Consider the following 24802-nt stretch of genomic DNA (forward strand, 5'->3'; position numbering starts at 1 on the left):
GAGTGAATGTGTGAGTGTGTGTTGCTCTGTTAAGGACTGGTGCCCCCTCCAGGGTGTGGTCCCCCCTTGTGCCCAATGATTCCAGGTAGGCTCTGGACCCACTGCGACCCTGAACTGGATAAGGGTTATAGATAATGGATGAATGATTAAAAGTGCAGAATAATTTGTCATATTTCTTGTGTTAAAATTACTTAATGATGTATTCATTTGTTCCTTTCTAGTTCTGGATCTGCATCATGGATTTCATTAACAAAATTAACACTTTAAAATTTGTGTTGGAAGTAAACGTTAGTTGTTGTAGTCTGTATTTTTCCACCAACACTTGAGCTTTGCCTTTAATACGGCAGCTTTGCAAACTCACACTGATCACTAAATGTAATTTAACACCGTGTTTAACGATCTGTTCCTCATTTATAGCAGTTGTTCTGGATTACCCCTCTGTCTTTTACATTTCAACATTTTACCTTTTCACAATTCACCTGCTCCAATCAATCACACAGTTACAAAGCTCTTTCTGAGCTGAACAGCAGGAAAGACACAAAAACATTACAGGACAGGGGCTTCTCCAGGAGCACTGCTGAAAATCTGGGCTTTGTTTTTATTTAAAATCATTGTCTCACTCTTTAACACCTTCTGTTCTTCTTTATCTCTGTCTCTCTCTCTCTCTCTCTGTCTGTCTGTCTGTCTGTCTCTCTCTCTCTCTCTCTCTCTCTCTCTCTCTCTCTCTCTCTCTATCTCTCTCCAGGCAGATACAACACATCCGCTTACGAAACACAGGAAGATTGCCTCATCGTTCAGAGATTCCTCTCTGTTCGACATCTTCACACTTTCCTGCAATCTCCTCAAACAGGTGACTCTCAGGCACTGGGCAGATGAGGCGTGGCACAGTACACAACTCACGATGACGTATTTTTACACAGACACTGCACTCGTAAAGCCGTGCTCGTCCTCATGATTAGATTTAACGTTTAGATTTCAATAAAATCTGCTTTAAACCGGAGACGCAGTCAGCCCTCAGCTGCAGCAGAGTTCCTCGGTGAGATCTGACACAGACAGCTGAGATATGACCAAAGAGCCATAAATAAACACACAGGAGACGAGCAGTGGCTTGGCTTTAGTTCATAAATAAATGAACGTTTGAGTTTATTTTGCTCATTTCAGCCACGGTGTGTCAGAAGATTCATTCATTGTCTTTGACTCTTTGTCGGTGCTGTTTTGGTTTTTAAAAGTCAGTCTTCCATGAGCTGGTCCTGCAGAAAAGTGAAAGCACGTCTGCAGGCAGATGTCTGAAGGTGGGAGCTGTGTTAATGAGCTGAAGGCGTTTAGTTTCCAGCGTAAGAGGCTCACCTCAGAAATCAACCTGTTTGTTTAAAGGGGAAAGAGCACAGCAGTGTTTCTCAGCTCTGCAGGAGACTCCACCTGTGAGAGGTGTTGCTGCTTTATTCAGGGAAACGGCAAAGAATACACTGCTGTTAATGAACACTGCTGTTAGCGCTAACAGTTTTAACCACAAAGAGTGGAATATGATGCTTACATCAGGAATGATTTATTTTTTTAAGTCTTTGGGAGATTGGGAGACTCTGTGTAGTGATAAAGAGATGAATAAGTACAGTATATTTATCAGAATATATACATTACACACTGCAAATGAAGCTTGATGAAGAACAAATTAAACTTCATATGTTTTATTATCGTTTTTTAAATGAATTATTTCGACACAAACATCGCAGTCTGACGCAAAGCACTGAATAGTGCCACCTTGTGGTTCACTTACTAGGTGTGAGTGAGTATGTGTGTGAGCGAGTTACAAGCTGGACCCTTTAATGCTTTGCATTTAGAAAAAACTAAATTTTTGACTAAAATTAGCTGGAAAACATTATTTTTGGGGGTAGGTTCTGGATGAAGTGATTAGAAAAGGTGAAATGATTTAATTGTGTCATTTAATTACATGAAATATATGGTACATATGCATATACCTCGTGTGTGTGTGTGTGTGTGTGTGTGTGTGGCAGGCGTCAGGTAAAAATCTGAACCTGAACGATGAAGGTCAGCACGGTTTGCTGATGCAGCTGCTGAAACTCGCTCATAACTGCCTCAACTTCGACTTCATCGGCACGTCCACAGACGAGTCCTCGGACGACCTCTGCACCGTCCAGATCCCCACCAGCTGGAGATCAGGTGACGCAGCGCTGCTTTCTGATTGGCCGTCACTGTAAAACATTAGCACGTTTGCTCCAGTTTGTCCCGTTAGAATCTGTAGTGTTTAACACCGAGAGATTGGAACGAATCGGTTTAAATTTACAGTTCCACTTTTTACATTTTGTCAAAATGCATAAGAGAATAGTAAACTGTGTTTTTATATTAATACTTTTTCTCGTTCTCTGGTCCTCCTCAGCCTTTCTGGATTCCTCGACCCTGCAGCTGTTTTTTGATTTGTATCATTCCATCCCTCCCTCCCTCTCTCCATTGGTGAGTGAGAGATGACTACAGTGTGACACACAGGAAAAGATTAATGCAGATGTATTCCACACCTCTGTCTCAGGACTGCACCGTTTAAAACATTCCTGTCTGTTTATATTTAATCAGAAATACTTTGTGTTTAATATTTCCCTTTGATCTGTATTCACTGTCTGTTCTGTTTTTCTCTCTCTCTCTCTTCTTTTTCTCACTCTGTATCTGTTTTCTGTTTGCTTGTCTCTCTCTCTCTCTCTCTCTCTCTCTCTCAGGTATTATCGTGTTTAGTTCAGATAGCGTCTGTACGGAGGTCTCTGTTTAATAACGCAGAGAGGGCCAAGTTCCTCTCTCATTTAGTGGATGGAGTGAAGCGAATACTGGAGAACCCACAGGTACCTACTCTCACTTTCTGTGATTTAGTGATATACACTTACAGCATGAACACACATTTAGTGCATTTAGATCACTCTTAACCCCTTATCCCTTACATTATTTACAGGCAGTCTGTCTCAAAAAACAGCAAAAACATTTTTAAGGCAAATGATTTGAGCGCTGAATCTGTGCAAAAATAAATAAATAAACGTGCATTTATTTGCAATTGTGCAACACACACTCCCAGAACGGCAGGCAGCCGTGCCAGCACCTGAGGTGCAGTTGGGGGTTGGGTGTCTTGCACAAGGGTGCATCAGCTGTGGATGTTGAGGGAGGTGACATTGCTGTTCATTCACCCCCCCCCCCCAAAACCCACTCTAACATCTCTAACCATTGGGCCACAGCTGCCATCTTTAATAATTTGAACCATTTTCAACATTTGTTAAACGTGTTTACTGTAGTTTTTCCCTCAGAGTTCAGAGGAAAAGCTCAGAGAAGCTCAGTTTAAAACTGTTTAATGGAAAAAGCTGTTGCTTTTTAAAAATTGTATGCTGTGCTGTGTATTTTTCTGCTCCTCCACAGCCGGGATGAATAACACAGCATTTAAAAACACAAATACGCTCATAGCACTAAACTCTGAGGTGATTGTGAGCTGAGGGAAGTAAACACCAGTTACTTGTAGTGAGGTAATGATCAGAGACATCATCACAGTCTGACTACAGTGTCTCTGCTCTCTCTCTTGAGGCTGGATGGACAGCTCAGACACAGCTGAGGGACACTGTTTTGAGGAAAACAGCAGCTGTGAAGGCAGTGTACAAATAAAATTAAGCTGAGTTTACTAACACCGTACTGAAGCTTTATTCGTGTGTGATTAACAGCACAGGTGTCATTTCTAAATGTGTACTCTTCAATAAACAGGTGTTAAACAGGGTTCTTGTGTGCGGTGCCAGAGAAGACCCACTATTGTTTGTGCTGTGAAAACGTGCCCTGAACCCTTTGTGGTACTGAAAGATGAATGGTGGTGTTGTGAAACTGAAGGATTGATCTGATTGGATGAAGAAATGCTCCTCTCTCTTTGTGTTTTGTAGAGTTTATCAGACCCAAACAATTACCATGAGTTCTGCCGCCTGCTGGCCAGACTGAAGAGCAACTATCAGCTCGGGGAGTTGGTGAAGGTGGAGAATTACCCGGAAGTGATCCGGCTCATCGCCAACTTCACAGTCACCAGCTTACAAGTGAGGATCAGTGAGCTGTTATTGATATTTTGTGTCTTTGCCCTGTGTTATTTCATATATGTATTTATATACTACACTTTAAAAGTAGAGGATGCATTATTGCTGCTTTTTTATTATTATTTAAGTGTGTGACTGAGAGCGCAGATTAATACTCAACAGGAAGTTAAGGGGGCAGTATTGCTTCTAGTTAAAAACGCCCGCGGTCCGACTCCGGATCCAGACGCTGTCCGATCTGGACCTGGACCTGTAACTGATAACCTCTTCAGAACTGTTTAACTTTGAACAGAGTGTGTGTTTGAAGTGGTGTGACTCTTCTAGTTGTTATGGTGCAGGTTTAGTGCTCCAGGAAACTCACCGACCAATCACATGTGTTTCTGCATATCACACCTGAGGCTTCTCAGCCAATCAGATCTGTGCATTATGATGAGCACTAGCTGTGACTCCACTGAGTGACACACACAGGGCAGGGTCCAGACGCCACTGTCCTGGGGCCAGTAAAAAAAGCCAGAGGGACGAGACAAAAGCTCATTTGGGACACTTTCGGGACGACAATGTTGTCTGAGTTAAAACCAGAAACGTTTACCTTCTGTTTCTGTTTACAGTCCCATCCTCCAGCGGTAAGAGCCAATCAGACTGCAGTTAACGGATAAAGTCCCGCCCTCTAACAATACGAACCAATCAGATCGCTGACTACAAAAGTCATTAAGGGCTTTATTTAAAACATGCATTTTTTTGTTTTTCAAAATCATTGTTTTATTGGTAAATTTTACTTGAACGAGAAAAGGACGTTTTATTTAGAGTATTTATTATTTATAATGAACCCCCCTCCAGGGTGTGTTCCCGCCTTGCGCCCAATGATTCCAGGTAGGCTCTGGACCCACCGCGACCCTGAACTGGATAAGGGTTACAGATAATGAATGAATGAATGAATGATTATTTATAATGAAGCTGAGCGGTCCAATAACAATAAAGAACTAGATTATAGAAGTTAGCGTTAGTGTTGTGCAGTGTTGGGTGTTTATAATAAAGCAGGATTTCCTCAGGTCTTCTTTGGGATTGTGCTGATTTGGGCTTAGATTATTTGACTGAAACATGAATCCTGTTTTGTGGCAAATCACCCTGAGGTTTTGTTGTGTTTTGTTTGTTTCTCAGCACTGGGAGTTTGCTCCTAACAGCGTTCACTACCTGCTGAGTCTGTGGCAGCGACTCGCAGCCTCTGTTCCCTATGTTAAAGCCACAGAACCACACATGCTGGAGACCTTCACCCCCGAAGTGACCAAAGCCTATATCACATCACGCCTGGAGTCAGTCCACATCATCCTCAGGTACACACACACACCCACACATTCAGAATGCATTCTTCATGCTAGTTAAACTGTTTACTGCAGTGACTGTAAATTTACCATTTTAAAAGCCATTTTTAAAAATGTAATTCATTGACCTTGTTCACTCAGGGATGGTCTGGAGGACCCTCTGGACGATGCTGGTTTGGTGCAGCAGCAGCTGGATCAGCTCTCCACGATCGGACGGTGCGAGTACGAGAAAACCTGCGCTCTGCTGGTGCAGCTCTTCGACCAATCGGCTCAGTCCTACCAGGAGCTACTGCAGTCTACCAACTCCAGCAGCATGGACATCGCTGTGCAAGAGGGTTCGCCTCACTCTCTCACACTCATACACACTCGTACAGCCTTAACTCCGTTTTAAATAACATCTCGAAGTGGATTAATGAACTCAGTGGTAGTGTCATGTCCTCTGCAGGGCGGTTGACGTGGCTGGTGTACATTATCGGAGCGGTAATTGGGGGAAGAGTTTCCTTTGCCAGTACAGACGAGCAGGACGCCATGGATGGAGAACTCGTCTGTCGGTGAGGATTCAGCTCTGGGTTTGATTAGTGTCCTTCGAGATTTATGTTTACGAGTTTGTCTGTGATCTGAAAGTGTGGTGTGTATTCAGGGCGGAACTTGTAGTGTGGGGACTTTGAGGACTGACAAATATGTCTCATTTTTTCAACATCGTTTAGCATTTTTTAAATCCCGTAGAGTGAGCCAGACTTAATTTCATGATGGTGATATTCCTGCCACACACAACACACTCCTCACAGACAGTCACCCGGAGGAAACCCACACAGACACAGGGAGAACACACCACACTCCTCACAGACAGTCACCCGGAGGAAACCCACGCAGACACAGGGAGAACACACCACACTCCTCACAGACAGTCACCCGGAGGAAACCCACGCAGACACAGGGAGAACACACCACACTCCTCACAGACAGTCACCCGGAGGAAACCCACGCAGACACAGAGAGAACACACCACACTCCTCACAGACAGTCACCCGGAGGAAACCCACGCAGACACAGAGAGAACACACCACACTCCTCACAGACAGTCACCAGGAGGAAACCCACGCAGACACAGGGAGAACACACCACACTCCTCACAGACAGTCACACAGTCTCCGTAACAAAGAGCTGTGCTCAAGTTCACCACACAACAACCAACAAGACAAATATCAGAGACACACAAAGTTGTAAACTGATCAATAATTACAGCAATAATTAGATCAACTGCTCTGATTTCAGACGTTTCTACAGCTCTTTCCAAGTTTGATGGAGCACAGACACTAGCAGCTTTCCTGTTGTGCTTTAAACACCTAAACTCTGGTGGTGTTGTTGTTGGCAGAGTGTTGCAGCTGATGAACCTGACGGACTCTCGACTGCCTCAGGCCGGGAACGAGAAGCTGGAGCTGGCCATGCTCAGCTTCTTCGAACAGTTCCGCAAAATCTACATCGGGGACCAGGTGCAGAAATCCTCTAAAGTAAGAGCCACCTCACCTTTTACTGCATCTTTTCACATTATTCACAGCAGTGCTTCTGCAGTTAAATGCGAGGAGCTTCATTTTCTCTTGGGGCACTTTGTGAATTTGGATTATTGATTAAACAGCCCCTGATTGTGTGTCTGTTTTTGTTAAAGAAGCTCAGCCTTGTTCAGTGGTTATTGATCATAAATTGGTAGCGTGTGTTCAGAACAGTAAACAATGCTCAGACTTGTTTTATTTCTTGTTTTTGTTCACTCAGAAACTCCAATATGTGAACAGATCAGATAAGTGTTCCCTTGTAGCTAAAGTGTAGCGCTCCTGTTAAAACGTTTGCACTGTGAAGTTTAGAGTTCCTGTGAAAGACTCCTCTAAATGATAAAGGGCTGGTTTTCCAGACCCAGATTAAGTCTGAGGATTTGGTAAATGAATTTTAAAATGTAGTCCTGGAATAGGCTTGATCCCTGTCCACAAAACTGGCCCTGAACATCCCGCTAGTGCTTACTTTAACCACAACCATTGTAAATTCTGTTTACTAATGGTTAAATGTGGGATACAGTGTAGAACTTTTACAGTCTGACCTTTCTGCTTCCAGAAGTAATAAACATTTGCATTTTCGAGAGAGAGAGAGAGAGAGAGAGAGAGAGAGAGAGAGAGAGAGAGAGAGAGAGAGAGAGAGAGAGAGAGAGAGACAGAGAGAGACAGAGAGAGACAGAGAGAGACAAAGACAGAGAGAAGGAGAGAGAGAGAGAGACAAAGACAGAGAGAAGGAGAGAGAGAGAGAGACAGAAAGAGAGAGAGAGAGGAGAGAGAGAGAGAGAGACAGAAGGAGAGAGAGAGACAGAAGGAGAGAGAGAGACAGAAGGAGAGAGAGAGACAGAAGGAGAGAGAGAGACAGAAAGAGAGAGAGAGACAAAGAGAGAGACAGAATACTTTCAATAATACATTTTACAGGACGGTAATTTTACTGTGGTAAAGTAAATTAAGCTCCATCTTTGACCTCTCACGTGTGTTGTTCTGATTGTAAACACTCTTTCAGCTCATGTTTGAGGCTCTACCACAAATATACACATCATTTTTAAAGGAAAGATCAGGCACAAAAAAAAACAGACTGCCACAAGCTGCTCAAAATGTAGTAAATTGAGCGGGATACGGAACCAGCCAGACGTGTCATACCTCCACATCCTTTCTGCACAGCCCTCCACCCGGTGCCTGTGAATCTGCCTGGAGAAGCGCGTATTGCATGCTGTGGCTCATGCTTTGGCTAATGCACCACTTTTAAAAGAGAGCAGCAGACAGAATGCTACTGATTTATGGCTGAACCTGGCACAGACGTCTCCTCGGTACCTCAGGCCTAGAGTCAGTGCTGCAGTGCTGTGTTTCTGTGTGATGAGCTAATGTGTGTGTTTCTCCCCGCAGCTGTACCGGCGGCTCTCTGAGGTTCTGGGACTGAACGATGAGACGATGGTGCTCAGTGTGTTTATTGGGAAAATGTGAGTCTACACCAGATGATCAGAAATGATCAAAAGGGCGTTCTGTACACGTTTAAAAAAGAAAAGACAAAAAACCCACACTGTGTGGTCCGCAGTGTTCACTGATTATTAGTTGTTCTTATAAAACGAACTGTGGACATGTTGTATTTGAGGAGCTTGGGTTTTTGCCGGGCGATGTGACCATAAATCAATATCATGATTAATTTAATATTTTACCTCGATTACGATTAATGAACGATAATTTAATTGTTGTTTGTCGCCTCACAGTTCACTGTCGAGGCTGGTGCTGTAAACACACTCCACTGTTAAAGGTGGGGTGTGTGTTTCTGATGCGGCTGGGAGCTCCGTCTCTGTGTCTGAGCCGTGGTGTGTGATTGTGTTCAGTGTGAAACAGACCGGGGGATTCACTTTGGTCTGAAACTGGTTTACATTTGACTCCTTTATGTTCAGAGACGTCTTCATTAACGTCCAGTTCTTTGGTACGAGCCGCTCCAAGCGCTCGGTCCGCCTCCGTGTTTAGGTTCTCCTCCACGTTGGGTTCAGAATCACATTAGTGAATGTCGGTTTAATTAATTGCCCAGTTCTGGTTTGAGTCTATAGGCTGATGCTTGTTGTTTGTTTCAGAATCACCAATCTGAAGTACTGGGGCCAGTGTGAACCCATCACCTCTAAAACACTACAGCTTCTCAATGACTTGTCTATTGGATATCCTTTTTAGTGGAAATGTAGGTATAGATCTGCATCGTTTTCAGGATTCCTAACTGACTGCCTTCTCTTCTGTTCCATCTCTTATGATGTGGGTGACTTCAAATTGAATGAATCTAGTCTAAGAATCACGGATGTTCACCTGGTGTTTAAATGGACTAGTTTTACCAGATCACTGTGTAGTGCGTCGTGTCCATGAAAGGTGTTCCGGTGCTAAGCTGGATTTCTCTTTTGTCAAAAATTAATGCCATTTTTGAAAGAGCTGCTAGGTTTCCTTAACCTCTGAGCACCTACAGCAGCGTGAGGAAACTGGTGAAGCTCAGTGCAGTCCAGTTCATGCTCAACAACCACACGGTATGTCACCTCGTGTACTATAATACAATCAAAGTGTGCAGTTATTAGAGACTTAAAGAACGACAGCCAGCATCAATGGATAAATAATTTAAATACGTTTGTGTCGTATATGATGTGGTGACTCTTGTGCTGACTATTTCCGTTTTGTTTTTGTTTTTTTGGACAGAGCGAGCACTTTTCCTTCCTGGGCGTGAACAATCAGTCCAACCTCAGTGACATGAGGTGTAGAACCACATTCTACACAGCTCTCGGCAGGCTGCTCATGGTCGACCTGGGTAAGAACTTGCTTGGTCTTGGTTTTGTTCGTTGTTCGTTTGATAAAATCACACCTGGCCCTTCATCCTATGACTCATTGAGATCTAATAATTAATAATAATAACAATAAGACTTTTTATTTATAAAGCACTTTACATTTTTGAACAAACCTCAAAGTGCTAAAGCATTTTTTATGAGAAAAAAGAAATAAAAGAGATTAAGAATACATCACATTACACACAGGGACCTTGAAACCTTACAAAAAATGGTGGGAATTGTCTAAAAGAGGTGTGTTACCCTCTGGGAAATCTCCAGCAGAGACCGTGTGAAATGTTCTGCACATTTTCTGTTTAATGTTAATGATGTAGCATGTAAAATTCATATGGACGTGGTGGCTCTGAGCATGCATTAACGGTGCCAGTGGGGGCTAGGTACAGTCTTAGTCACCAGGGAGGCCAGTGTGGATTTACGGTTGTTGATGGTAAAGGGTAAAGGACTGTAAAGCTGGCTAGGAGTGGGGGTGGGTCTTCACTGTGGAGACTCCTGGAGGTCTTGGGGACTTAATTCAGTGAAACATTGATGAGGGGAGGTGTCTGCCTGATGACACCTGTGAAGAGCTTGTGATACAGTGGGTGGGCTGGGCTCAGTGAGTAATGGTAGTTGTAATTCTACTGCTCAGACCTAGTTAAATGTCAGCTATGAGATCACACACTTCTACTTTCACTGACCGGGTGTTTGTGTACCTGCAGGTGAGGATGAGGATCAGTTCGAGCAGTTCATGCTTCCTCTCACAGCAGCGTTCGAAGCTGTTGCTCAGATGTTCAGCACCAACACTTTCAACGAGCAGGAGGCCAAGGTACCGCCGGTCTCAACCCCGCTGTCTCACTTTCATAAACAGTGGGAAGGCTTTTTAAATAGTGGCTTTCTCTTCTCCTTCCAGACGACGTTAGTGGGTTTGGTGCGAGACCTGAGGGGAATTGCTTTCGCCTTCAATGCCAAGACCAGCTTTATGATGCTCTTTGACTGGATGTATCCTTTAAAGCTGTTCCCTCAACACCACCCTTTTGATAAAAGTGAACAGACCGCTCTGCTTCTATCAAACAGTATGTAGAACAGCTACTGTGTATAGAGTATACATTCTCAGGACTACGGGACTCACTCCACTGCTGTCTCTGCAGGAAGATGTTATTATATGTCCCTGGAACAGCAGAAAAGATGTTTTATAATGCATTGTACAGCACTATTTAGATGTTTCAGTAGATGCCGTATCACACACACACTCTGTAGTGTATTTCAGTCTGTGAGTGAGAGCATGTGGATCATATGAACGTTATTCTGTGGCAGGGGTCCAGTGTTTCTGGTCCTAGACATTGAGCTGCGTCAACAGTTCACTTAACTATAAATAATTATAAAATCCAGCACTAGGAACTGAACTGAAGGTCCATAAATTAAGCTCATTATTGAGCTCCAACACAGCTGCAAACACCTGCCCTGTGTTAGTCTTTCAGAATGAATAATCCATCACAAATTCAGTTGGAAGCTGGTTCATCACTGTTCACCCTTAACCTGGCCTTCCCTGAACAGCTACCCCTCCTACATCCCAATCCTGCAGAGGGCGATAGAGTTGTGGTATCACGTACCTGCCTGCACCACACCGGTGCTCAAACTAATGGCTGAACTTGTGCACAACAGGTAACAACAGCGTTCCTTTATTTAAAGCAGTCTGGAACATAATTTACACTTAATTAACTGTAGGGGCTTGTTTCCATCACTTTCTGCAAAGTATTTCTGTTCCTTCAAGGTGTGTGTGAGAGAGAGAGAGAGAGAGAGAGTGACTGGGTGATTGTGTGAGTGACTGTGTGTGTGTGTGCGTTCGTTTTATAGTCTAATGCTAGTTTTCCAGTGAGAATTAGTGTGCTAGGAAGCCGCCTGTTGGTCCCCTCTCCCATGTGATGTAATACAAGCTCTAACTACACAGCAGTTCCCCCTACGTTATATTCATGTTCTTTTCTTATTGTTAGTGTGAGCAGGTTGTGAACGCTGAGAATTCAGATGCTTCGGTGTGGCTCACTGCATTTGAACAATGGGGTATAAAAGTAGGTATTACCCTGGAGCTAATGAGCCCTAGTCCTGGAACTAAAGTCCTCTACGTCCAGGAAACGGGGCCAGAGACAGAGAGAGAGAGAGAGAGAAATGCCCAAACAGACAGTAGAAATGACACAAAGGTCATTTGCCCAGCACTTTTTAAAACATAGAGAGCACCGTTTTCTAGAAGCACATCATGTACATTTTCTTCTGTGTTTATTTCATTTATTTATTCAGTAATTTATATTTTGACGTGGACCATACAGCACTATTGAAACTGTAACATACAATTACACACACGAGCCAGACGCACTGTGTACGGTGTTTATACCACGTACGGACGGGGGCAGTAAAATGATAATAAGTTATATTTGAAAGCAGTATTGTTTTTCTTTTAAACATAATTTAATACCTCTGTTAAAAACAGTAACATTGGAACTGTTCACTCATGGAGCTGAGATACAAACCAAAGTGTGGCTCCTCTCAGTGTCCAGTAAAGTCCAGTAAATGATTATGTTGTTGTCCTTGTCAATGACAGGCTTATTTTCACTAATAAGAGGAAATTACGTTTATTACTAATACATAGGGCCAAATGATATAGGAGCTCCATACAGCACTTTATAAATGTATAAGGCACCTGAGAGAACAAGCTCCACTCTTTGGGAAGATGAGTGCTGTATATATTTACATATTTTTAAATATGTACATAATCATGAGCTAGTATTAGTTTCCCCAGCAGCAAGTAACAAGCGAGAAAGGAGCCTTTGGAGTGAATCACACCCTGTTTCACAGAAGCACCACGGAGGCGTATCAGTGTGTTATTGGTGGTGATTCATGCGAGTGTGATGTTCCTGTGTTTACATGTTTATGGTCAGTGAGCGTGTGTTTTTCCCGTTCAGGTCGCAGAGATTACAGTTCGATGTGTCATCGCCAAACGGGATCCTGCTCTTCAGAGAGACCAGCAAGATGATCACGACCTACGGTAGGACTGCAGACATCTCCAGGAGCTGATGGAGAGTTTATAAACACTGTGTGATGCGGATTAACGGAGCATTGTGATGATATTAACTCATCCTTGGTCTTTTTATCTCTCTGATACTCCCCCTGGTGTGTGCTCTTTAGTCTAATGCTTCCTTTTCTGACCGTGTGTGTTAGGGAGCGGTGATGCTAGCTCTGAGTCCACAGCTAATCCTTTAACGTCATATAAATGTGGTCTTATGTTACTGTTAGTGAGAGGAGGATGTAAATGTTGTGGTGATGTGGAAATCACCCCGAGTCTCCCTCCCCATCTCACGCTATACCCCTAAACGGCACACGAGGCCGATCCACCGCTTCTTTTCAAACTGCCACTAACTCAACCACTGAAAACTTAATGTAGCCGGAGGAGAATGTACACTGCACATATCTGTCACATCAGCAGACACCAGGGCAAGCTGCTCATCATGAGGAGAGCAATGGGTACATCCTGCGAGGCCAGCTGTGTGTAAAAGGACCTGGAGTCTGAGTTTGTTTTTGTTTCTGTGTGTAGGGAACAGGATCCTGACCCTGGGTGAAGTCCCAAAAGACCAGGTTTACGCTTTGAAGCTGAAGGGCATCTCCATCTGCTTCTCCATGCTCAAAGCCGTCCTCAGCGGGAACTATGTCAACTTTGGCGTTTTCCGTCTTTACGGGGACGACGCGCTGGACAACGCTCTGCAGACGTTCATCAAGCTGCTGCTGTCCATCCCCCACAGCGACCTCTTGGTGAGGAACTCTGAGACGTTATCACGTTACTTTGGGGAGAGACGGTGGAGGCGTGTCCGCGTGTGAGTTGACTCTGTGTTGTCGTCTTGTCTCCGTAGGACTATCCGAAGCTCAGTCAGTCGTATTACTCTCTGTTGGAGGTGCTCACTCAGGACCACATGAACTTCATCGCCAGCCTCGAGCCCCACGTGGTCCTCTACATCCTGTCGTCCATCTCGGAGGGGCTCACGGCGCTTGGTCAGAGTCTCACTCAGTTACTCAGTTTTGCACCAGGTTCATGAAGGTCAGTTCCTTTTTGATGAAGCTGGAGTGTATTTTAATGAAGTTGTAATGTCTCCTCCCCAGACACGATGGTGTGCACGGGCTGCTGCTCCAGTCTGGACCACATAGTGACGTATCTGTTTAAACAGCTCTCTCGCAGCACCAAGAAGAGGGCGGCGCCCATGGCCCAGGAGAGCGACCGCTTCTTCCACATAATGCAGCAGCACCCTGAGATGATCCAACAGGTCTCACTTCAGTTCTGTCTTTATTTGTATTTTGTTTTGTTCTGTTTTTATTGGCATCAATGTTGGGAGCTGTTAGATATCGGTGATGAAATGAGGTGAAATCATTGTGAGACGTGGGGCCCCAACATTGTGGAAAACACCAGGAGAGATATTTGTGACACTGAATGTGTGCCAGCAGCTATTTCCTTTAACACTTGGCTTTATTTCACTGGTGCTTTTGCCATCTGTAATTCTGATGATGATGTGGTGCTACAAATTCAGACCCTGATACTTCATATAAAAATCTTCTGGGTCTGAGTTTTCCAGCTGGAAACAAACTGAACCGTGTGAATGTCTCGTGCAGATGCTGTCTACGGTGCTGAATATAATCATATTTGAAGACTGCAGGAATCAGTGGTCTATGTCCAGGCCGTTGCTTGGGCTCATCTTGCTGAATGAGAAGGTAAATAACCTCCTGTCGTCTTCTACAGAGATCCACAGATATAAACTCCACCTATGAACCAAGGGAATCAAACAATTAAAGTAATCCATTCATCAGAATGGGTTTATCACTGTCAGTCATTCAGGAACAGCGCCCTCCATCCGGCTCAAGCTTCTCAGAGCAGAACATCTGCAGAACATCTGTTTCTTTGTAGAACAGCAGAGTGTAGGGAACACTGCTCTGAAGGTTTTCCTTGAGCGTGATTGTTGAGGATGTGTGTGTGGGGTCTTATCAGAACAAGAAAACACAGCGCACACATTAAACTCTCTTCTCCACAAAAGCTTCCAGCACCAGCAGGTGTTTAAGCAGGAGATGAAAGCTGTGTCTGAAACAGAAGGCAGCGAACTCAATGCCTTGCTGTGTCTCACGGCTCGGTTCCGTAGAAGGCAGTATTTTGACATTAAGCTGTTTGTAACCGAGTGGCATTAGAGACAGAAATAAACACAGAAACACGTTACGAGGACCCTGTTACACCTACAGTGCTCTCCACTTTAAAGAAAATGACGTAGAAAGCAGGTAGCGTTTATACAAACATTGATTTCAGACACGAATCTGTGCTTTCCACCTTCAGAATACTGCCTTAGTCCACAACATTCCTCTAATTTCAGACACGGCCGAAGCCAAATGACCAGAACCCTGACTATTGGAGCCTACGTAGTGAGCATTTAGACTTGTGTGTTTGTGTCTGAATTGCAGTGTAATTACACCATGAAAACACTAGGGCTGAAGCTCAAATATCTCCGCTCTCTGGGCCAGAAAAGAATGTAATACAACGATGGCATGTTTTACCGCCTGGATCCGACACCTCCTAACGAAGGGGTTGTTGTTGTGTGTCCCCCACACACCCTCCACCTGAAGCATCGCTGACTGCACGTTTCATTGCGATATTAACATTTGAGACTTTACACATGTCCTCTGTGATATTTTGGAACAGAACCGAGCTGTACGTTAGCAACGGAGCTTTATAACCACTGTATTTGTTTGCGGTTGTGTAGCAATGTCTTGACCTCTCTGTAATAAACAGTGCTTGTGTTTTTCTCAGTATTTTGCAGATTTAAGGAACAGCATTGTGAACAGTCAGCCTCCAGAGAAACAGCAGGCCATGCACTTATGCTTCGAGAATCTAATGGAGGGCATAGAGCGGAACTTGCTCACTAAAAACAGAGACAGGTGACTTTACTCATCACTGTCCCGAGGTGAAGGCTTTGACGCCTTTAGAGGAAGTAGATAAAGTGTTCATCTGGAAGATTAAGGTTAATTCAGGGTCCTGTGGGGAACGTATTTTACATTTAGCTTAATGCTAATGTCCCCTTCACTGTAGGGGCTCCTCAATTTTAAAAATGGGGGCTTCTGGGAAACTGTGTTCACTTTTATTGACCTCCTCTTCACCCTCCACAGGTTTACACAGAACCTTTCAGTATTTAGGAGAGAAGTGAACGACTCCATGAAGAATTCCACGTACGGCGTAAACAGCAACGATATGATGAGCTGACATTCCTCCATCTCGCAGCCACCGGCCAGGACCGGACCGCCGCTGTCCCCCCCTCCTCCTGATGCCTGGGGACCATCGCTACGCAGACATGCACACACCCTAATGCCCTGAGAATATCCCCCTCTCACACCCTATCACCCTCAGAAACCCCCCACACACGCCTCTCCCTCCCCTTTTTATATATATATACACATATAAATATATACATATTTTAAAGCCAGTTTCTAGGGGTCTTCTGGCCGCGGTCTTTGTCGGCTTGGACTCTGAAGTCTGAGTGTGAGAGAGAGAGAGACAGAGAGAGAGAGAGAGGTCAGGAATGGGTGCGGACCGGGTGTGTGGGTGTGTGTAGGAGTAGTGTGTGTGTGTGTGTGTGTGTGTGTGTGGGCTGGGATTGAGAGAGTATAGAGTTGTTTGTGAAAGTTTGAACATGACGTAGAAGGAAGTAAAAACATCCTCGACACGGAACACACTCAGTTGCAGAGTTTTATTTAATTTTTGGAGGAAAAACAAATAAAACATGAACTATAAAATGAGTCAGAGCTTTTGAACGGGTCACGTGTTTGTGTTTTGTTTTATTTTGCTCCGTTTGGTTGAATTCAGCAGTGAACAGAAATGCAGAAGTGTGCTCCCTGTCGAAGAATGTGTCGTCTGTTTGACCCGGGGTGCCCACGTATTTCAGCTGTGTATAGGGTTGGGGTGGTGTGTGTGTTTGTGTGTGTGTGTGCGTGTGCGTGTGTGTCTGGGAGAGTGAGAGAGTGGACAGTAAAAGGGTATGACATGGGCACCAGCATGTGTTTGGGTTGTATTTCCAGCTAGATGAGGGAGGTAGGTGTGTGTGTGTGTGTGTGTGTGTGGGTGTGGGGGGTGATGGATGAGCTGGATTATTTAGTGCTCTGCTTCTGCCTGCCTTGTATAGAAACACACAACAAGAGAAGTGTACATTTTTTTCATAACATTTTCAACAATGTTTATAATGATTACAGTTTAAGAAAAAAAAATACAAAAAAAATGTGTGATTGAAAACATAAACTGAGAAAAAAAAACCTTTTTACGAGTCTAGTTAGTGCAGCTGTGCTGAGGTGTGGGTCGTCTGTGTGAGGAGAGATGATGATGATGTTGTTGGGGCCGGGCGTGTGTGTTCTGGAGTGATTGAAGGACGGTGGGCGGAGGGTTGGAGGATTTTACTGAAATACATGGTGTACATTTTCCTCCCAAACCGAGGATTCTGTAAATACATCCATTTCACGTACAGTGACAGTAATACCCTCTGGTGGCCAGACGAGGGCGCTCACATTAAATATGACCCTGTTGTGTGGAGATGAGTTCAAAACAGTTTTTATTTTCAGGCCGACGTTTGTCCAAACCTCACAAACCCAGACGTGAGCTTAAACAGTTTGGCTTACGTTCAACTTTACACCAACGTACGTCCATCAGCTGAGACAGGAACGGTGTCTGGAGTCGGCTTTGTTAGTTTTGCTCTGGAGCTATGAGCCTGATGTAAAGTAGCAGCAGAGTTGTTCAAGTCTCTAGTGGATTTCTTTGTGGTTTCCGTCACTAACAATAAATATGGGCTACAATATGGACAACACCTGTCACATTTTATATGACATCACAGTGTGAGCACCGTTATTATCCACAGTTATCAGCGTTTATAATGTGCATCACCACCTGGGGGCACCAGTTATCAGCGTTCATAATAATGTGCATCACCACCTGGGGGCGCCAGTGAGAAATGTTTGTTTATTTGAGCTGAGTCGTTTTTCTCGTCACTTGGGAGATGCTTATCAACGGCTAATGAGCCCACGTCACTCTGTCTGTGTACTTCGGCCTAAAATGGACAACAGAAAAGACTAATCTTTCTGCTTGAGTTGTGTGTTTAGTGATAACAGCAGTCTATTAGAGTGTGTGTAACACACACAGATTACACCCTGCTCACTGAGGTACATCAGCGTCCCTCACTTACCTTCTTTAGCCTCATAGCTCCAGCCACACTCTGTGTGTAAAGTCTACCTCCTGGAAAAACCTTTTCACTTCGGTGGAGATTCTTCTGCTTCGTGTGGAGTTGATTGAGGTGATATTTGAGGCACGAATCGGTGCATTTCCACTGAGAGACGACGTTAAAGAAGAGAAACTGGGTTCCTGTGTTGAACCTGAACGGCTTTCTCAGTAGAAACTGTTGCTTCCCGTTGCAGAAAGAACTAACTGCTGGACCCTAACTCCAGTGGACCCTCAGATCTACACTAACTTCAGATACCTGTCTCAGCTGATGGACTGGGCTCTGTACGGAGAGGAACTGTAAATTTGATCGTTCGCCAAACGCAGGTCTGTGCTGCTGACGTCCATCGGTTTGGTCGTTTTAAAGCAGTTCAACTGCCAAACTCGTGATCTCAGCGACCACAGCTGACCTCTGACCATCTCTCAGTCGCAGCAGGAGGGTTTTGCAGCGTCTCGAGCGTGCGATGTCATTCCGAAACACGTGTCTGGACTCTACCCTTTAGCCCCTGGAGGTGTCTTTCTGTGGAATGTGATTTAGATAAAAACTGACTCATGGTTGTAGTGAAGTTGCTCAACTCTGAGCTTTATTTTTTTTCGTCAACTTTGTTTGCCCTCACGTTTTTTAAAAGAGTTTTCACAGGCTTCCAGTTAATCGTGGCTTTGTCATGGAGCTGGCGTTGTGTGGTAGCGGAGCCTATAGGATGTAGCCATGTACTTTTACAAACAACCTGGTACTTATTAAATCATCACGGCAGGAACCCATCACAGCCGCCGGTTGCCTCTAGCTTTACACCTCTCTTCTTCCCCCACACACCCACGGTCAGTTCGTAAATCCCCCGTCTGAAGAATTCAGATTTGTTTTCTTATCTTTTCCATAACGAGAGCGTAATGCGTCAGAAATAGATTTAAAACGAGAAAGAGAAAGGAATATTTTTAGCAACTTGTGCTACTCTCAACAGATGTTGCTGCTAACTGTTTGTGAAGAAACTAGCTCATCTCTTTAACCATGTCCGAGACTCCTGGATGTTGATTTCAGTTCCTTTTCTTTCCTTTTCCTGGTTCCCTGATGTGAATGTGTCTGTTTGGCGACTGTGTGTTGAGTCCTTTGAGTGATAAGGTAGCTGGTTGAATCGTTTGGATGTCTGCTACATATAGTGTAAGCATTGTGACTGCAAAATAAACGTCATTGGTTTGTACTCATGTCCATTTTTAATCAAACGTTTTGACCCTCTTTAGTCCGTATCCGACGGTCCGTGCGGCCTGTGTTTTAGCTCAAGGGCTAATAGTTATCCTTTTATAATTTAGAAATGTGTTTTTAAAACATTACTCTGTCATAGGGTAAAACTGACCAATAGAAAATTGACAGCTGCATGTGCTCCAACAGATAAGTACTTCTACATTGTCCTGTCTCCTACACTGTGACCAATCAGAAGTTCTGTAACATTTTTCCTTAAACTAACTGCAACTGTTGGACAGGAAGGGGTTAAAAACCAATCTTTTTAAATGTTTTTTACAGTGTTTAATCAACACTGCCTTAAATTTAGTCAGAGCAGTGGAACCAGACGTCATCCTCTAAAAGCCTCTCACAGAAAGTGAGGACAGTAGACGGTGGGGGACACGAGGCTGATGTCTGACAGTAGTTTGGAGAAGGGGCTGGTGTTTAAACCCAGTCCTGGAGGAGGAGGAGCGGGACTTTGAGGTCCACTGTTCTCCTCCATCATCATCCCATTAAAAGCTCCTCAGATGCTGCTGTTGGAATAACGATGTAGGAGACGTGAATGTGTCTGGTTCCATTCACCAGAATGGTGGGGGGGGGGGTGTAAACAATGTTGGGAGGTTTTAAAAAGTGGGCTCCTCCTGTGGTTGTGTTTCAACAGCACGTTGAAAAGAAGTGGTGTTTGACCTGAAGTCTCTGAGGAAGCATGTGCTTGCCCTCACCCTCTCAGGTAGGTGGCACTGTGTGAGATGTTTCCTCTAGAACTCTGGACCACGATCCACTGACACACACTAAAGCTCACAGTCATGAAGTAAAATTCATATTTAATGCACACACACAAAAAAAAAAACATGCATTGGGTTGAGTTTTTTTACAAAAAGAGAGAATGGCCATAAACAGGAGAAAATGGGTTCTGCATCAACAGAGGCATTTAATTTTGAAGATTTCTGTCCACACACAACTGCCTCAAGTCTTCTCCACACACTGTCATTTGTTTTTTGAGTAAGGGCTGCCCTCTTCAGGCTCCACCCACAAAAGGGAACTTGCATAGCAACGGTTGCCAGGTTGGACAAGCTTCACTGAACCCACTCAAACTAGAAAAAGAATGTTTATGACACTCGTATTTAGAGTCATTTATTCATTCATGCTCTCACTGTGTAACAGCTTTAAACGTATAAACATCTGAGATGGTGGAAGTAAACTGATGTTTGAAAGCTAAACCAGGGGCTAAATTAGTCTTTATTTAAACGTCTGAAGGGATTATGGTATCCTTCATTTTTTATAGTGTAGCTTTTCTCTATAAATTAGTACTCGACTCTGAGTAGGAACTGAACTGAGAGCTGTTTTCCAGGTCGTCATTAGGCTAAAGCAGGTCAATGCTAGTGTTCTGTGTAGCTTGTCTAACCTAGCAACAGTTACTAGGACAGAACAGTGGGCCAGGCCTGAGGTCCGGGGAGTTGTGTGGGGGTTAAGGACATTTTCGACTGGAGCGCAGCGCCGTCACAAACAGGGCCTCGGACGTTTGAGCCGTGAGTTAACTCTGATCTTTCTGCTGCTTCTCCTTCACTTTGGACTTGTGGACCACGTCGTTATAGCCCTCTCTGTTCCTGGTGATCTCTACGGCGAAAAACTGGATCCTGGTGGCTGGAACAAAGCGGTGTGATGTTAGTACAGTGATAACGCTGGGAAAACGGGTGGAAGATAGAGACATTATTATATTTCAGTTCATCATCATCACGTACTGCTCTTTAAACTCTGGGCTATATTTGTTTTTATTTGAAGGTCTTCTTTGTTTTGGTAAAAGCACCAACAGGAAACACTACGGGTGAAACCTATTGCACTTCCCACGTACCCCACCACACACACTCCGTTTCCCCTTGGGGTGGGGGTCTCGGTTCGTATTGGGACAGAGGGGTGGGGTGAAGTGTGAGGGCGACATGGCTTTTCAAACTGATATCCCACTCGAAACGGAGGGTTCTGACGCCTTGTGAATCTCTGGCGAGACGCTGTGCAGCGCCCAAAGAGACCCACAGGGGGCAGTATTTCCTCCTTTAAACTTATCTGAGTTTAATGTAGTTTCAGTGGATTATGGCCTTTACTTCAGAACGAGCAGAAAACACCACGAGGAGCAGCTGAGGTCTCGGGAGTTAGCTGTAAATGTACAGTTCCACCTTAAATACTAAGTAACATTTAAGGTGGAACTGTAGTGTGAACAGAACTCTGCACAATGAGAATCTGAGCTGAGCTCCATGTCACAGAAGAGTGAGGAGAGGGGGGTAATCTCTGATTGTGGAACTCTTCTGAAGGAGAATGAGGCCCTAAATGTAACTAAAGTCCAGAAGCTCCTCTGATATCACTGCAGACTGGTGCAGAGCTGCTACAGAGCGGCGCTAGTCGCCTGGGAATGAAGCGCTGCTCTGTTTTGTTTGTGCTCTGATGAAGTATCAGGGTCGTGTCGTAGGGGGAGATTTAACCACTGCGCCCTGTAACTCAGCTCCGAGGGGCGAGAGGACGCTCAGAAACCAGGGGTAGGGGTAAAAATGAGAAAGGGACTGGGCCTTAGGCTTCTACAATTTTCTATAAAATACGAAGGTGTAAACATCGCCCAGAGGCTAAAGTCTCGTACCGAATATCGTGTTCTCCTCGGTGTAGTCCTTCTCACAGTCCAAACGTAACAATGTGCCGTAGTTAAAGTCTTCCACAAGGTGCTCAAAGTGGTTACAGAACGGTCTCCATTTCTGTAAAAACACGAACAATGACCATCTATCGGACTCCTGATCAAACTCCACTATAAATAAACCATAAAAGAAAGTCTAAACCCGCCTCTTTCGCCTCTGGTGACTTCAGCAGCTCTGGATCCAGAATCTTAACGTCAAGGTCAGGAAAGTCTTCCCTGAACTTAGTGTAGATCACGTCGTCAGATTTTGTCAGCTTCAGAAACTTCGGGTCCACGGCAGAAATGAGCTGAGACAGAAGACATACACATTAACTGCCTGGACATTTACAGGAAACACCTCCATTTCTGTTGTTGTAGTTGACACAGTGAATGATGAGTCTGACACGCTGCACAAAGACATATAGGTAGTAGTTAAACACCAAAATAACCGTCTGTGAGCAGGTGAACGTACGTTGAAGTAAACCTCGGCGTGGTTATAGGCCTTCATCGCCCACATCACCTCCAGCTGAGCCTGAATGAACACAGACACAAACGGATCTCACACAGATTCATCGGCTCAGACACAACTGTAGACCAGTGGAAAGTATGAACTCACGTCGTTTCCGTAGGCCTCAGCTGGGAGAGAGAGAGCGTGAGCGGCGGCCGTGGCTCCTTCCACACCCTGGAAACCAGATTATTCAGGAATATTCAGTGTTTTTTTAATAATAATAATAATGATAAGAAGAAAGAAAGTGTATTATTAAATAACAGCCTTGAACTTGAGCACCTGCCACCAACTGGCTCCTGTCTGAAGTCTTAACACTGAGTGACTACAGGTTCATTACATTTATTTAAGGGTTTGTTTACTGTTTAAACTGATTATCATCCAGTGCTTCACATTCAGTGCACATCAAAAGCTAAACTGACCCCCACAGAGCAGGTGTGATGTGGTGGTGGATCATTCTCAGCGCTGCAGTGACACTGACGTGGTGGTGGTGTGTTAGTGTGTGTTGTGCTGGTGTAGAGTGGATCAGACACAGCAGTGCTTCTGGAGTTTTTAAACCCACAGTGTCACTGCTGCACTGTTCTCAGTCCAGACACTGAGGGGTTTAAAAACTCCAGCAGCACTGCTGTGTCTGATCCACTCTACACCAGCACCACGTCAGTGTCACTGCTGAAACAAGAAGGTGGTTTTAATGTTTGGGCTGATCAGAGTATCTCTTAAAGTCATCCTCAGTACAGGAATAAATAAGAACTGTGGCTGTAATGAAGTGTTGTTTCTGAAACACGAAGATAAATGAGGTATTAATTTATATACACTGCTATAATATTTTTTACAAGTTAAAAGTCCCCTGTACGGCACATGTTCCACATTAACCGAACCGCGCTGGATCCTCGCCTTCACGGAACCGCAGCGCGGGCCGGAACCACAGCGTTAACCCGGGTCCGAATTCATGACCGCAGTGCCACGTGTTTAAAGACTCAAAAATACGTTAAAACCCTAGAATATGAGGGGTGTTTCTCACCAGAGAGGCCAGTACATCCCCCGCGTCCATGTTGATACCCGCAGTGCCCGGATGTGAGTCGTAAAAGTCCCTCTTAAAGACGCAGTGTGCAATTAAATTAAACATTACAATCCTTTAAAGCCCCTTCAGTGTAAATCCGGGGCGTTCCAAATATTTAAATATTCACCTCTTTTTTATGTCCACATTTGATTCTGAGTTTGTAGCGGTTTAACTCTGTATCAAATATAAACGTGAGGATATTTTTTTTTTGCATAATATTTAGGACCGGTTGTAAATTGGCGTTTTGCTGCCCTCTTGTGGCTGAAAATTAAACCGCGTTTTAGAAGATTTATGTTTTTATTTACATGGTTTATGTGTTTAAACTTTATTTAAATAAATCCGCCTGTTAAAATAGGGTTAAAATAAAATAATACAAAAAATACATCCTGGAAAATAATAACATTAATTATATTTAAAAATAAAATTACGTTCAGTTCCACTTTCTGTCCACAAGATGGCGGTGTAGTACTAGTGAACACGGGGGCTGTGTCCCAAATTGTACTTGAACTTACAGCGTTTCTGTAGAGCGCCCTCCTGTGGTGACAAGCGGAACTGTTTTTCTGTCTGTGTATGTTTTTAACGTGTGATGGGAATAACACCGCGACCGCTGAGGGGCCGCCGCGCCTCGAAACCAACAGCGCTTTAAAATATCTTTATTTTACAACGGGTTAGGGTTTTACTTTGTGGCCCTTTGGGGTTTTAAACTGATTTAATTTTAGAAGTTAAAAAATAAACCCAGTAATTAAAGGAAACACGGGATTTTTTTTTTTTAATGCGGAGGGAAAGGAGGGAAATAATGGAGTTATTTTGAGCGAAACGTCGTGTTTTCATGCTTATTAAAGCTGGTTGGGAATCAGTCGACGCTTCTCCGCAGCAGCAGCGGCGTGACCCTCGTGAAATCACCGCAGGGGAGCCTTCGATCACGCCGTGAGGGAGAGACCGTGACCCAGATACGAACAGGTGAGGCTGTGGAGGGTGTTGTGAGGCTGCGGAGGACGTTGTGAGGCTGTGGAGGATGTTGTGAGGCTGCGGAGGATGTTGTGAGGCTGCGGAGGACGTTATGAGGCTGTGGATGATGTGAGGCTGTGGAGGGTGTTGTGAGGCTGTGGAGGATGTTGTGAGGCTGTGGAGGATGTTGTGAGGCTGTGGAGGATGTTGTGAGGCTGCGGAGGATGTTGTGAGGCTGCGGAGGATGTTGTGAGGCTGCGGAGGATGTTGTGAGGCTGCGGAGGATGTTGTGAGGCTGCGGAGGATGTTGTGAGGCTGCGGAGGATGTTGTGAGGCTGCGGAGGGTGTTGTGAGGCTGCGGAGGGTGTTGTGAGGCTGTGGAGGATGTTGTGAGGCTGCGGAGGATGTTGTGAGGCTGCGGAGGAT

General features: G+C 44.5%; 4 protein-coding genes across 4 annotated transcripts in view; 2 read left to right on the forward strand and 2 right to left on the reverse strand.

Annotated features, from left to right (window-relative positions):
* xpo7 (exportin 7) overlaps positions 1 to 19233 on the forward strand; it is a 32383-nt gene extending 13150 nt beyond the window's left edge. The window contains exons 6-28 of the mRNA XM_066650586.1: positions 746 to 850; positions 2013 to 2178; positions 2396 to 2469; positions 2727 to 2846; positions 3915 to 4061; positions 5214 to 5386; positions 5516 to 5709; positions 5820 to 5925; positions 6750 to 6885; positions 8302 to 8375; positions 9000 to 9080; positions 9371 to 9434; positions 9601 to 9709; positions 10439 to 10545; positions 10630 to 10718; positions 11274 to 11381; positions 12674 to 12756; positions 13303 to 13517; positions 13616 to 13754; positions 13863 to 14023; positions 14367 to 14465; positions 15547 to 15674; positions 15903 to 19233. Coding sequence (XP_066506683.1) covers positions 746 to 850; positions 2013 to 2178; positions 2396 to 2469; positions 2727 to 2846; positions 3915 to 4061; positions 5214 to 5386; positions 5516 to 5709; positions 5820 to 5925; positions 6750 to 6885; positions 8302 to 8375; positions 9000 to 9080; positions 9371 to 9434; positions 9601 to 9709; positions 10439 to 10545; positions 10630 to 10718; positions 11274 to 11381; positions 12674 to 12756; positions 13303 to 13517; positions 13616 to 13754; positions 13863 to 14023; positions 14367 to 14465; positions 15547 to 15674; positions 15903 to 15996 — 2772 coding nt within the window. The 3' untranslated portion in view covers positions 15997 to 19233. The remainder of the gene's footprint in view (positions 1 to 745; positions 851 to 2012; positions 2179 to 2395; positions 2470 to 2726; positions 2847 to 3914; positions 4062 to 5213; positions 5387 to 5515; positions 5710 to 5819; positions 5926 to 6749; positions 6886 to 8301; positions 8376 to 8999; positions 9081 to 9370; positions 9435 to 9600; positions 9710 to 10438; positions 10546 to 10629; positions 10719 to 11273; positions 11382 to 12673; positions 12757 to 13302; positions 13518 to 13615; positions 13755 to 13862; positions 14024 to 14366; positions 14466 to 15546; positions 15675 to 15902) is intronic.
* An 807-nt stretch (positions 19234 to 20040) lies between these two features.
* Positions 20041 to 23454, reverse strand: pbdc1 (polysaccharide biosynthesis domain containing 1). The gene is made up of 6 exons (XM_066651427.1): positions 23390 to 23454; positions 22480 to 22545; positions 22336 to 22395; positions 22031 to 22171; positions 21834 to 21945; positions 20041 to 20851 (listed from the first exon to the last, which is right to left on the reverse strand). Exons 1-6 carry the CDS (start codon positions 23417 to 23419, stop codon positions 20742 to 20744), a joined length of 519 nt encoding a protein of 172 aa, XP_066507524.1. The 5' UTR covers positions 23420 to 23454; the 3' UTR covers positions 20041 to 20741.
* Positions 23455 to 24028: 574 nt separating this feature from the next.
* The window catches only part of dmtn (dematin actin binding protein), a 35778-nt gene continuing 35004 nt past the window's right edge, over positions 24029 to 24802 (forward strand). The window contains exon 1 of the mRNA XM_066651265.1: positions 24029 to 24388. The gene's annotated coding sequence lies outside the window, so the exon portion shown is untranslated. The remainder of the gene's footprint in view (positions 24389 to 24802) is intronic.
* The window catches only part of LOC136675131 (uncharacterized), an 8902-nt gene continuing 8381 nt past the window's right edge, over positions 24282 to 24802 (reverse strand). The window contains exon 2 of the mRNA XM_066651554.1: positions 24282 to 24802. This exon is cut by the window's right edge and continues 2693 nt beyond it. Coding sequence (XP_066507651.1) covers positions 24282 to 24802 — 521 coding nt within the window.

The sequence above is a fragment of the Hoplias malabaricus genome, chromosome 18, assembly GCF_029633855.1.
Source record: "Hoplias malabaricus isolate fHopMal1 chromosome 18, fHopMal1.hap1, whole genome shotgun sequence".
NCBI classification, from domain to species: domain Eukaryota; kingdom Metazoa; phylum Chordata; class Actinopteri; order Characiformes; family Erythrinidae; genus Hoplias; species Hoplias malabaricus.